At 37.2% G+C, this 14,111-nt stretch overlaps 1 protein-coding gene across 2 annotated transcripts in view; it reads right to left on the reverse strand.

Moving 5' to 3' along the window:
- Nucleotides 1–2,812: 2,812 nt before the first annotated feature.
- COP1 (COP1 E3 ubiquitin ligase) overlaps nucleotides 2,813–14,111 on the reverse strand; it is a 227,994-nt gene continuing 216,695 nt past the window's right edge. For both annotated transcript variants that reach the window (XM_029935120.1, XM_029935121.1), the window contains 2 exons: nucleotides 6,874–6,918; nucleotides 2,813–4,812 (listed from right to left, as the gene is read on the reverse strand). Coding sequence is in view for 1 of the 2 variants with exons in the window: in XM_029935121.1 (XP_029790981.1) it covers nucleotides 4,795–4,812; nucleotides 6,874–6,918 (63 nt within the window). In the remaining variant the exon portion in view is untranslated. The remainder of the gene's footprint in view (nucleotides 4,813–6,873; nucleotides 6,919–14,111) is intronic.

A 14,111-nucleotide genomic window follows, 5' to 3' on the forward strand; every position in this document is an offset into this window, starting at 1 on the left:
ACTTTAACTTAGAATTTAGGAGAATCCCCACCCAGGTCCAACCTAAGATCTCTTCCAGAAGCTGGGTACTATAGGGAATTTGCTTCTCACATTGTTCAAGGACCAATGACTCCCGGGGAACCGAGAACAAATTAAAACTGGATACAAATGGAGAGATTTCTTGATTCTCACATTGAGAAGCTATAAAGGTCTCAGGTGAAAGAAATGAATAACGGCAGGCAGTCAGTCTGAAATCTGAATGACTAAGGACACGGGTAATAAAATCCATAACTGAGATGAGAGCATGATTCTTAGTAAGTAGAATTATTATTTCTTTAATGTAAGTTCTATGCCCAACGTGTGGCTTGAACTCAACACCCAGAGATCAAGAGTCGCATGCTCTTCCGACTGAGCCAGCCAGGCGCTCCTCAGCAAGTAGAATTTAGAGATAAATACAGAGTACATAGAGGTTCCCTATCCTTGCAAACTATACAATTTCTTAGTCAAAGTTGAGACTGTAACTCAAACTTCCTCTAAACTCCACATTCGCCTCTTTTTAAGTGACAGTCGGAACAGATCATTGCGTTATTTTCGGTGTCCCTGAGCGTCAGCTGGCATGCCCTCTTGTACTTTGTTTTGTATATACTGAATCTATCCTCATGCCTTTTATTTTTGGTAAACTTTTTATTTTAGAACAATTATATATTTTTTAGATTTACAGAAAAACTGCAAAGAAAACAAGAATTCTCATATATTCTACACCGATTTCCCCATTATTAACATCTCACAGTAGTGTGGGACATTTATTACAATAATAAATCGATACTCATACATTAATACCAATGAAAGTCCACACTTTATCTTCTTAGTTTTTAATGTAGTCCCCTTTCCTGCGTCACGATCCCATTTAGTCCGTCACATCCCATTTCGTGATGTCTCCTCATGGCTGTGTCAGCTTCTCACTTACCTTGTTTTGTGGAGTACTGCTTAGTTTAGTAGGATGCCCTTCAACAGGATTTACCGAATATATTTCTCACTTTGGCTAGGGTTATGAATTTTGCAAAGGAAAACCAGAGTTAAAGTGCCATTTTCATTACAACATATCAAGAGTACTATCAACATGATAAAACTTAAAAAAAAAATGTTTATTTTTTGAGATGCAGAGCACACGCACAAATGGGGAAGGGGCAGAAAGAGAATCCCAAGTAAGCTCTGGCCAGATTCGTGGTTTGAACTCATGAACTGTGAGATCATGATCTGAGCAGAAATCTAGAGTCTGACCCTTAACCAACTGAGCCACCCTGGCGCCCCAAAAGGATAGAACTTTTGATGTTGACCCTGACCACCTGGCTAAGTTATTGACTGTCCAGTTTCTGCACTGTCAAATTACGTCCCCCCCCCCCTTTCCATATTGTACTCTTAACCATAGAGAACAGACGGTTACCAGATTGCGGGGGTGGGGGGTGGGGGATGAAATAGGTGAAGGGGGTTAAAGAGCGCACTTGTCACGATGAGCATTGAATGACATATAGAAATACTGAATCAATGTACATCTGGGAAAAATACTACACTACATGCTGACTAGAATTTACATAAAACTTAAAAAAAAAAAAACCTGGCTGTCTCGGTTGGGCGTCTGACTTCAGCTCAGGTCATGATCTCACAGTTCGTGGGTTCAAGCCCCGCGTCAGGCTCTGTGCTGACAGCTAGCTCAGAGCCTGGAGGCTGTCTTTGGATTCTGTGTCTCCCTCTCTCTGACTCTCCCCTTCTCACACTCTCTCTCTCTCTCAAAAATAAATAAAAAACATTAAAAAAAATTATTTAGAACCAAGGCTAGGTACCTTCTAGTTTGGAGACCAGAGAAGTGGTGTTCCCAAAACAGCACACAGACATTTTAGCCATGAGGTTCCCAAGAGACACACCTGAGGGTGATTGTGTAACCACTGAAGAAAATCTATTTGCTGAGTTGTATTCTTTGTTGCCACCAATTATGATGAGAAAATGACTTTAAAAATTAATCTAGACTCTTCTGAGATACAGGAATTAAAACTGTGGTGAACTCTAAGCTGAAATAGGTTTTTAGGTTGGATTATGCTACTACCCTCAGGGAAGCGACCAGTCACTCCTGACTGATCAGATCACCTTCCTAACTGCACTCTAGCTCCCATCTGTCCATTCACCATAAAGGAAATCATGTCATTCCTCTTATCTGCGCCCCCCCCCCCCATTACTGCTTCTACAACAAAATTCAAATTCCTAACCATGCCCTCCAAGGCTCCACATACCTACTGGGTTCTTCTACAGCTCTGCAAACTCATCCCGAGGCTCAACTCTTCCTTGCTTAATCTTGCTGAAGTTGTGGCTCAGTACCAGAATGTTTCTGTTGTCTAGTAGTTCAGTTGTTGACAAGAATTGTACAAAGTTCTTCAATCTTTAATGTTTCTATGTATAAGCTGTGTGCCTGAAAATAAAATTAACTAGGTCCGAGAAACCACTACAAATCCACTGAAATACAGATGGACACATGAAGACCCATACATACTCTAAGTTGGAAGTTCTTCTGGTGTTAAAATGTACTTTACCGTTAAGCTTTTATGATGTCATTTTTCTACGAAATAGTGATATAGTTGAATGATGACATCCTTCAAAGACTAACTCAAATTTAAAAATGGGTTCCCACTACTAACAAAAAAAAGGTAAGACACAAATGTAAATAAAACACTGTCTTTTAAAAATAATGATTTATTTAAAAATTTAGTCCCTTGGTAACTAAACATACGAAAATTAACATGACCTTACAATGTTGACCGCTTGAAATAAAACATAACAAAAGTCAGGCCAAATTATAAACCATAATCTTTTATTTAAATGCATTAAAAGGGATATTAATTCTTTGCTTCCCATTCTGATGATTTTCTGGACATATCTTTAAGTGAAGTATCTACCTCTGAATATTCTTTCTACATCTTTGCAAAAGGTCATTCATTAATCTTAGAAATGAAGGCTGCCTAAACATTGTTCTGGTTGACAGATGTGAACTTTTGAATGACAGTGACCTTTCCTCTCAAAATTGAGTCCAAAAGTTTATCAGGTGCTTAACTCTCCCAAATTAGTAAGATATAATTGTCTTGAAGTTTTGAAAACTGAATAATTTCACCTAAGTTTGAGGTGAACTCATTTGGTGGTAGAAACTGTCCTGAATTGATATAAGACTATTTTTAGTGTTGATTACTCTCATATAATGTGAACACTCATACATTTTACTACAGAAATATTGATGTGTTTGGTAACAGAGTATATTGCTCCTGACTTTGTTGGATGGTATCACGTAATATATAGTATATGTAGTCTATGACTTTTCTAAAATTCAAAAAGTTCTACCTTCCACAATGCATTTGAGGGTTCAAATAATGAAATGTAGACCTAATAATTTTGAGTAGAGGGATACAGTGAGATATTCTGATTACCCTTATCATTCATGTATTTATTCATATGAAGCTTCTCCAAGTGTCTATTTTTATAAACTATGTGTGGGGTATGAATTGTCTATATCTTTTTATAAAAAATGTTCACACTTTTAAAGTAGCTCAAGCAGAAAACTTCACATTACTTTTGCTTGACCTGTTATTCAAACTGCCAATTTCTTCCATTTTACACATTGAAAACAGCATGAAATTAAGTAGACGGTCTCAGATATTCTATGACTTGGAAATTGGGGTAACAGGCCTTCAAATTCTTTAGATCTGTGGCTGCTTTCCTGCCCCAATGGCAGAGTTGTGTAATTGTGGCAGAGACCACGTGATCTGCAAAGCCTAACGTATTTCCTATCTTTACAGAGAAAGTTTGTGACCTTTACAGAAAGTTGGTGACCGCTGCTCCAAGTCACCGCTCAGCCGAGGATGGTGTAACACCTTTGACTATCTGATAGCTAGGATTTTACAAAATTAAGTTGGTTTGTCTGCATTTAGGGCTTATGGTTTGTATGAGTAACATTTCAAAGGCAAAGACAGAAGTAGGTGTCAGAGACTGATATTCCTGTTTTGTGGTTTTTTTTTTTTTGCTTTTGGTTTTTAATTAATTAACTTACTCAAGTAATCTCTGCACCCAATGTGGGACTCAAACTCATGACCCCAAGATCAAGAGGGTACCCCGATCCCTTTCTATCTGAATGTGGTCGCAACTGGTCAAAATTTTAGATTCTTGGCCAGATCTAGAGACTGAAGTATGGTACTTGCTGATGATATAAATCTGGTCAGAGAATGAAGAAAGGAATTTGTAAGGTAAAGTTATTCATCTTCCCACCTACTATACACATTAATTTTACTGGAAAGAATGCATATACTTTCCATTTATGTTGATATGCAGAATTCCAAAGAGGTTGAGAAATAAGGACCTTACAAATTATTCACTAGTACATTATTCTATAGTTCAGGTGACTTAACTTCTTGAAAAGATCTCTTCCCATCTTTGAAAAAGACTTTCCCAGCTCAACTGTGGCTCAATAAACTTTTATTATTTTTTTGTTATTTATTTTTATCCAAAAGAATTTGTTTCCCTATCACAAAAATTAGATAACCACACCACCAACAGCAGCATAGTCCATAGAGTTACATTGATGGTGGAGAGTTCACTGGGTATCCCAATGTCCCAAATGGTATGAAGGAGAAAAAAAATAGGAGAAGAAAAAATATCCAAAACAAATCCAAAACCCATGACTTTGGGGAGAGACGTCACATGACAGTTTCTGCCTTCTCTCATTGTCAGCTGCAGGTGTAGTTCAGCAGGATCAAATACAAATTAACTTGAGTAAACCCTTCATACCAACTCCAGCACCTAATTGGGGGGAAAAAATGAAATAATTTTTAAAATATGGAAACAGTATAGTGAATCTTTACTGGATTGTTAATGGAGAACCAAATCAAGAAAACTTTTCCCAGCTGCTAAAATGCTAAAGAATTTGAAGGGATTAGACCTTGGTCCATTCTTCCTTTCAATACAACAGTTGCAGAAACTCTTTCAGATTGGCTGTTTCCACAGTTAACTAGGGAGCCTTCAAGGCAAATGACATAAACACCCAGATAAATGAACTCACTGCTGCCCAGGATGGACACATGTTTTTGAAATTGATGCTGGTATTTCCCTATTCTTAAGAAAATTTTAAGTATTGCTGCTCAGGATTTTCAGCTATTCTCTCTTCTACTGCCCCGCCGTGTCCAGTGATCAAGGTTTACGGAACCTAAAATCTTGGGCTTTTCCCATTGCTTCATTCATTTTCTAGTCAATCATTTGATGCCAAGATACTGTGTGGTATCCTGTTACAAAAGAAAGCTGTGATATTGCTAACACTGAAAATAAGCAGCAGCAATGATCAGTTTTAAAAACAGTTGAAGAGATGTCTAAGAAGGGACGATTATCAGCCACTGTCACAAGGATAATGTTAGATGGAGACTGCAGTTCTAGGCAGCAAAGAATGAAAGAAGTAACTCTCCCTTCCTGCTGTGCTAAGGCTTAATCTACTCCTGTGCTTCCACAATGCTTTTTGTCTTTTTATTTGGCAAGCAGGCTATTTAACAAGAGACGTTAATGCTCTTAACAAAATCTGAGATTTGTCACCGAGATTCTCTAAGTACATGTGTGGCTTTGAGCTTTCTGCAGATATGTTAGCAATTGCAATTGCCTTAACGGCCAAACTGGTTGAAGGCTGAGGTGCAGCTTTTTCAATCCATGCCTTGCCATGAGGAGAAGATAAGGAGAACTAAGAGACTACGGACAGCCACTTAAAACAGAGATTCCAAGACCTTCTACCATCTTGCTTAAGATTCCAGAACATAATACTGATCAGTTCAAAAGCCTGGCTTCTATATAAGTTGTCCATGGCTCTCTGATGAGGTTTTCCAAATAGAGAAACTAGCTGTAGAAGGAGTGCACCATGGAAATTAGTCTGTGCAGCTAACAGTGCAGGTCTGAGTCTGCTCAGTTCTCCTCCACAGGACAATGTGTGGGGCTTGGACTGGCTCCCTTAGTGGCCAGGTCATTTTCCACCCAGGAGGAGTGGGAGGAAGCCATGGCAAAATGAATGCTGAGTGGCAAAAGAAACAGTTACAGATTATTTAAAAAAAAAAAAATCACTTTCTAGATCAGCAGAGGGTATGTAGAAAGAACTGGCACCCACAGAATTAGTGCTAATCAAACCCATGTGTTAAAACCCTCTTCCAAAATGGTGTCTGGTTTAACAAGTTCACTGCCTAGCTCAGGATTTACTTCTCTAGTGTCATGCCCACGGGCTACATATCAAATAGTATAATTGGCGAACATTACTTCCTTGAACTCCTAACTACAAAGAAAAGTACGTGGAAGGCTCTGTGTACCTTTGTGATAAGACTGTGTGCCAAGAGACATTTAAATTTCCAAATTACACTAATGGAACAATCACATGATCACTTTTCAGCAGAACACTGAAATACCTTTTCTTCCCTTGGCGACTGAGGAAAACCCTACTTGTCGGGGAAGAAAAGACTAAAATGTGACCAGGTATATTTAAATCTGGTGAAAGTCTCAGCATCCCCTGCTGTACCTTGGACTTGTGGCTGTTCCTGCATAACAGAAGCAACAGTGCCTGCCCCACAGTGAACACTTAATAGTCCTCATCTGTTTTTCACTGTGACCAGCTGGCAGTCCACTCGGCATTCATATAACCTCCAACAAGTCTTTTCCATAGTTGTAAGCTACCTATTCCTTTCCCTTTCAACCAAAGCCATTTCCACACGGACAGACCCATGACTTGGAATGATCTCTAAGGCTTAGTACAACTCTGTATTTCCATGTTATAGTTGTAGTCTGTTAGAGTCTAAAAATGGATCTAAGCTTGAAATGAAGATGGACAAGTGAGCTTACCTTAATTGTACCCTGACTGTTAGCAGCAATCAGCACATTGGACTCCTAGAAAAGAACAGGAACTTTTAGATACAGAGAAGGATTTCCTGGAGGGCAGTTCAAGAGAATAATTTCCTCTTCATCTTTCTTTCTTTACTTCCCCCTAAGACACCAATAGAATCTGAAGGGGGTAACCAACTTTACCATGTTTAACTGTGAACTTTAAACGCAAAATCGCCTCGTTTAAGGAGTAAGTTTGAATAAGAAAAATAAAATTGGAAGCAGTGTAGGAAACATTCAAATGTAAAGAAAACGAAGAGAAAAACAGATTGCCACTGGAAGGGAGGCCAAGAGAAACAGACTGAAATAAAATAAAAAATGATAATAATTTGAGAAAAACAAAGTGCATCATTCTTTCCACGGAAAACGCTCTCTTCACAGAGAACACCAGTATTTGATGTAAATGCTGGTCAACATCTCTGCCATAAATTTCTAGGGATAGTTATTTTGTATTAGGAAAACAGCAAAAAAGGTGAATATTCATCTGTCAGAAGAAAGGCCATCTTTCCTTTCAATTATTCATTCAGTAGATGCATCTTTAAAATTTTTTTTAAAGTTTATTTTTATTTATTTTGAGAGAAAGAGAGCGCGTGCAAGTGGGGGAGGGGAAGAAAGAGGGGGAGCTAGAATCCCAAGCAGGCCCTAAGCTGTCAGCACAGAGCCTGATGCAGGGCTTGAACTCATGAACCATGAGATCATGACCTGAGCTGAAACCAAGAGTCAGATGCTTAACTGCCTGAGCCACCCAGGTGCCCCTCTAAATGCATTTTTAATAACTTTGGTGATTAATAGAATTTATGTAGTAATGTATTTTTTTATAGTATAAGTCTTAGGGAAAAAAACACTTCTCTGAAGAGTAGGAAGGGTAGGAAAAGGAATGGACAAGACTGAGTTTATTAGAGAGAATCTCATTAAGAAGAGTTGGGACATGCCTCCTATTGGAAACAAAGAGTTCAGTAGGGTTCTAGAACTTTTTCCTCCCCTACACTAATATTTTCCTAGCTGAAGTTTTCCCCTTAAATCAGCACATGTATTTTTGAAAATAGCAACACAAGCAATATAGTATTCACTATTAAATTAGTTTCAGCATTTACTTTGGGGAATTTTGGGTTACTTCCAGGACTGAATGAGCATAGAATGAATACTTCCATATGGGGCTAGGGTGATAAGACAGGAAGACAAATTTGGGATTTATTGACTCTTTTAGTGACCTGAACTAAGAAAGTGGTTGGAATGAGTTTGGGGTATCCTCAGGCAGTATAAAAACTCCCTCTGTGCTGGTCACGTGGTAGAATTCCTATGCCTGCCTCAGAAAACAGAAGCAGCACTGTGTGGGATCATACGGATTTCTTTCTAGCAAGAATTTTAAGTAAGCTACGTGATATCACAACTGCCACCAGTGGACCCAGAAATCATCATTCTGTGAACACCTTCCAAAAATGAAGCTACAGATAGCACTGATCAATCTAATCTCTGCTTGAGGAAAAGACTCCGGTTCCTAAGAAAGCAACTGCCACCCATTCATTTGATGCTGCAGTCACCAAGAATTGCTCCCTCTGCTATGGGAACGCACAATGTCAGGATGGGGAGAAATTTATAGCCCAAAGCTCTCTCTCTTTCTGCCATTTTGGTTCTAGTCACCGTTGATTTTTTCCCCCCAATGTGCTACACACACAGCATGGAGCCCAATGCTGGGCTTGAAGTCACAATTCTGAGATCAAGACCCGAGCTGAGATCAAATCAGACGCACAACCCTGGGGCACCTGGTTGGCTCAAATGGTTAAGCAACCAACTTCGGCTCAGGTCTGATCTCCCGGTGAGTTTGAGCCCTGCGTTGGGCTCTGTGCTGACAGCTCAGAGCCTGGAGCCTGCTTCAGGTTCTGTGTCTCCCTTTCTCTCTGCCCCTCCCCTGTTCATGTTCTGTCTCTCTCTGTCTCTCAAAAATTAAATAACCATTAAAAAAAAAAAAGTCAGACACAATCAACCAAGCCACTCAGGTGCCCCCAGTCACCTTTAATACAAAGGAAGAAGGCAGAGAAACCTGGTGGAGATACTCACTTTGGGGAAAGGGGGAGGGTGTGAGTGGGGGAAGATGAACTCCTACCAGTTATATAATTATATAATTCAAACTTCTAATTCATGGTGGAAGGAAAGCCTAGAAAAGCATGGTATGTTATGATACAGTTTGAAAAATTGGGCTTAACATAAATAAAAGAATATAATCTAGATAGATCACCACATAAGAGGAGTTTGAAGTCTATACAATTAAATGCTAAACCCAAGAAGGAAGTTATCTGATAACTATCCAAAATGAATAAACAAAGTTGTCTGTAACTTAGGATTACCATGGGATTAATAGATATTGCCATATTAAATGGTACCAGAAGGTTAACTCTAACATCTTTTCCTGTGAAAATAGAAAAACATCTCATGTACAAATAAGCCAACAGAGTTGCCCAGTTAGACCGCCTTTTGGGACTAACATGCAGGTGAAAGGGTGTCCTAAAAATTCTTAGAAGCACTCAAAACTATTCAAATTTTAAGAAAGAACTATTCAAATTAACAATGAAAGAAATAATAGTTTTATGTCTCAGTATGCCCTTCTCCGCAGACCATGAACTTTTAAAAAGATTTAGGATTAAACTGTCTTTCAGATAGCTAGATATTAGCATAAGATAAAGTAACTTTTGCATGCAACAAAGAAAACCAGGTATTTTACTTCAGCATAGATGTACGGAAGCGTTAAGTACAAGATTATTACTGTAGTTTTCAGTAATTCTTGTGTGTATGTTGAGTAAGTGGTAATTCTTAGCTGCAACTAAAGTCTACTAGAGCCCTAATGTATGTAAGTTCTGGCTCAATGGGTTGCTTTTACTTGCTAAATAAAATTAAACCGCCAGCCAATGGGGCACCTGGGTGGCTCAGTCAGTAGTCCCTTGAGTATCTGACTCTTGCTTTTGGCTCAGGTCATGATCCCAGGGTCATGGGATCCACACTGAGCACAGAGCCTGCTTAAGATTCTCCTTCTTTTCGCTCTGCCCCTGCCCCTCGCCTCGCCTTGCACTTTCTCTCTACAATAAAAATAAATAAAAATAATAAAAATAATAATTGGAATTTTATTAAAAAAAATAAAATGCCAGCCATGTTGAGCACTGAAGAGGCGAAAAGCATGACCTACAGCAAGGGAAAAAAGGAATCACTGAATAAAAACAGATCCAGAAACAACGGACAATGGAAGCAGCAAATAGGGATTTATAAAGCAGATATAACCATACTCAAGTATTTAAAGGAAACTGTGAACTTAAGAGAAATAGAAGACATAATTATAAAAACCAAGTGGAATTCTTCACCTGCAAAGTATAGTATCTCAAATGAAAAATTCACTGGATGGACATAACAATGGATGAAATAGTGGGAGACCAGAACACCAATAAATTTGACATGGGGAAAAAGAAACTCCAAATTGAAGAAGGGAAAAAGACTGGGAAGGTTAAAAAAAAAAAAAAAAGATTAGCATTTATGTGATCAACAGGATTTAATAAATGTGCAATTGAATTGGAATTCTGAATAGAGTAGGGGCAGAAAAAGTGTATGAAGATAGAAGGCTAAAAAATTTCCAAATCTGAAAATTTTATATAAAATACCCACAAATATCACCATATCAAGGCAAATCATAAACTGCTAAAAATATGTTAAGAAAGAGAAAGTCTTGAAAACTGCATTACATACAGAGGAACAAGACCACCAATTTGTCATTAGAAGCACTGCAAGCCAATCAGACAGCATCTTTAGGGTAATGAGAGAAGAAAACTGTCAACCTAGAAATATTATCGAGAAGTTAAAGATTATTTTTTTAAAAAGCTGAGATAGTAGCAGTTCTGCACTGTAAGAAATGGTTACATTCTTATACCACATGAAAATTCATATCTAAACAGAAAGATGAAGAGTGCTGTAAAGAATCAATATATGGGGTAATGATAAAAGATACTTGCTCTCTTGTTTAAGTTTCCTAACAGATCACTGTTTGTTTAAAGTAAAAATAATAACAATGCGTTATGATGATTATACACAGAAGTAACATGTGTGATAGCAAAAGTACACAGGATAAAACAGAAAAATGTAAGTGTACTGTTCCTAATGCATAAAGTGGTATAATCTGCAGACAGACTGTGGCAAGTTAATATCATGAACTTTAGAGAAACCACTAGAAAAGTAAAGAATTAATATACCTAATAAACTAGTAAAGTTTAGTAAAGGGGCCAAAATAAATTATAAAAAGGAATGGAAATGAGGACTATGGGGATACAGAACACATAGAATAGAAAACAAACAGCAAGACGGTAGGCAAATATTCAACCATACTGATAAATAAATGTAAATGGTCTAAATATTGTACTGCAATAAAAAGGCAGAGACTTTTAAGACTTGATAAAAGAACCAGACCAGTTCTATGCTGTCCATAAAACACACATTAAAAAAAAAAATACATGGGTGCCTGGGTGGCTCAGTCAATTAAACATCCAACTTCAGCTCAGGTCATGATTTCATGATTCATGGGTTGAAGCCCCGTGCTGGGCTCTGTGCTAATAACACAAAGCCTGGAGCCTGCTTCAGATTCTTTGTCTCCCTCTCTCTCTCTCAAAAAAAAATAAATAAATAAATAAATTTTTAAAGATACAAAGTAAAAGGAGAGAAAAATATCCCATGCAAATATTAACATAAGAATGCCAGAATGGTTCTACTAATATCAGAAACAGTAGCTGTCAGGACAAAGAGTATGACCAAAGATAAAAGGGGACATTTTATAGTTAAATAAGGGTCAATTAATTTTAAAAAACCTAAATGCATATACATCTAAATACACAAAGCAAAACTGATAGAACCGAATGGAACACATAAGTCCACACTAGTGTTTGGAGACTTCAATACGCTTCTGTCAATAAGTCAAAGAATGAGCAGACAGAAAATCAAAAATATAAAAGATCTGAATATACTACCAAAACCAAATTGAGCAAATTAAGATTTATACAAATCTTACTTAAATGGCAAAAAATACACATTCTTTTCAATTTTTTAAATGTTTATCTATTTGGGGGGGGGGGGAGTGTGTGCAAGTGGGCAGAGAGAGAAGCACAGAGAGAATCCCAAGCAGGCTCTGCAATGTCAGCACAGAGCCTGACAAGGGGGCTCAAGCCCACAAACCATGAGAGTTTGAGCTGAAATCAAGAGTCAAATGCTTAACCAACTGAGCCACCCAGATGCCACTATACGTTTTTTTCAAGTGCATGTGAACTATTCACCAAGACAGACAAAGCTCATAAACTTAAAAGACTGAAATTATGCAACTATGTTCTCTGACCAACAGAACCAAATCAGAAAACAATAAACAGAAGATACCTAAAAAAAATAATAAATAAAAAAAAATCTCAAAATATTTTGGAAATTTAAAAACACACATTTAAATAACTCAGGGCTCAAATAAGAACTCATAAGGAAATGAGAGAAGTTATACTGAACTAAAAGACACTGAAAACACAATATATTAAAATTTGTATAATGTAGCACCAACAGCACATAGATAGAAGATTTTATCTCTAAATGCTTATAAGAATAAAGCAGAAAGGCTTAACATCAATGATATAATAACATGCAGCTTAAGAAGAAAAGCAAATTACACACACATAAACATGATGATAAAGAGCAGAATCAACGAGATAAAAATAAATAAAAGTTATTATAAACAAAAGCTAATGCATGAAATAAAATTGATAAATCTCTACAAAAAAGATAAAGAATATGTAAGTTAACAATATCAGAAATGAATGAGGGATATCACTAGCATCCTACAGTTATTAAAATGAACACTTACATACTTAGTTTGCAAGTCAAAGTCAGAGAAAAAAATATCATTCCAATTACCTTCATAGACAGATATAAAAACCCTTAACAAAATACTAGTAAACAGGGGCACCTGCGTAGCTCAGTTGGTTGAGCGGCCACTCTTGATTTTGGCTCAGATCATGATCTCACAGTTCGTAGGATAGAGCCCCGTGTCAGGCTCTGAGCTGATAGCACGGCGCCTGCTTGGGATTCTCTCTCTCCCTCCCTCCCTCCCTCCCTGCCCCTACCCAGCTCATACTTGCATGCTCTCTAAAAATAAACATTAAAAAAAAAGCATTATATTAAAATAAAAGTAAACAGAATTTTGCCATATACAAAAAGAATAATATTTATTCTTATTTTTATTCATGTCCAAGTGTGATTTATTCAGATATTCTGGTTGGCTTAACATATAAAAATAAAATCAATTAATGTAATTCACCATTTTAAAAAGAACAGAAACATCATGTAGTCTTAATTGAAACAGAAAACGCATTTAATAGAATTTAATATCTATTCATAATAAAAACTCTCACCAAAGAACACAGGAATTCCCTTAAGGTGATAAGGAATTCCTATGAAAAACTTTTAGCTAACATCATATTTAATGGTGAAATTCTGAACTCTTTCAGGCTGGAAGCAATGGGAGCATGCTTGCTTTCACCATTCCTATTTAACCCTGTATTAGAGGTCCTACTCCATGTAATAGTGAAAAGAAGAAAAAGTACACACATGAAAAAAGAAGTCATCTTTATTTGTAAATGACACAATGCCTATATAGAAAATATTAACAAATCTTCCAAAAAGCTGTTAAAACTAATAAACTGATTTAGCAGGGTTGTCAGATATGATGTCATGATATAAAAACCAATATACAGTATTTCTATAAATTAGCAATGAATAATTAGTAAATGGATTTTTTAAAATACCATTTATAATGACTTCAAATATATGAACCACTTGGGGCACCTGGGTGGCTCAGTCAGTTAAGCCCCCAACTTTGGCTCAAGTCATGATCTCATGGTCCATGAGTTCAAGCCCTGGATCAGGCTCTGTGCTGCCAGCTCAGAGCCTGGAGCCTGCCTTAGATTCTGTGTCTACCTCTCTCTCTGCCCCTCTTCTGCTCATATTCTTTCTCTGTCTCTCAAAAATATAAACATTAAAAATTTTTTAAAAACATACATGAACCACATAAAGGCTAAAATATGCAAAAGACCTATACACTGAAAATTATAAAACAATGTTGAAAGGTATCAAAGAACACCTAAACATATGGACAGACATACTATGTTCATGGACCCTCATAAAATAAGAATGGT

The sequence above is a fragment of the Suricata suricatta genome, chromosome 3, assembly GCF_006229205.1.
Source record: "Suricata suricatta isolate VVHF042 chromosome 3, meerkat_22Aug2017_6uvM2_HiC, whole genome shotgun sequence".
NCBI lineage: Eukaryota > Metazoa > Chordata > Mammalia > Carnivora > Herpestidae > Suricata > Suricata suricatta.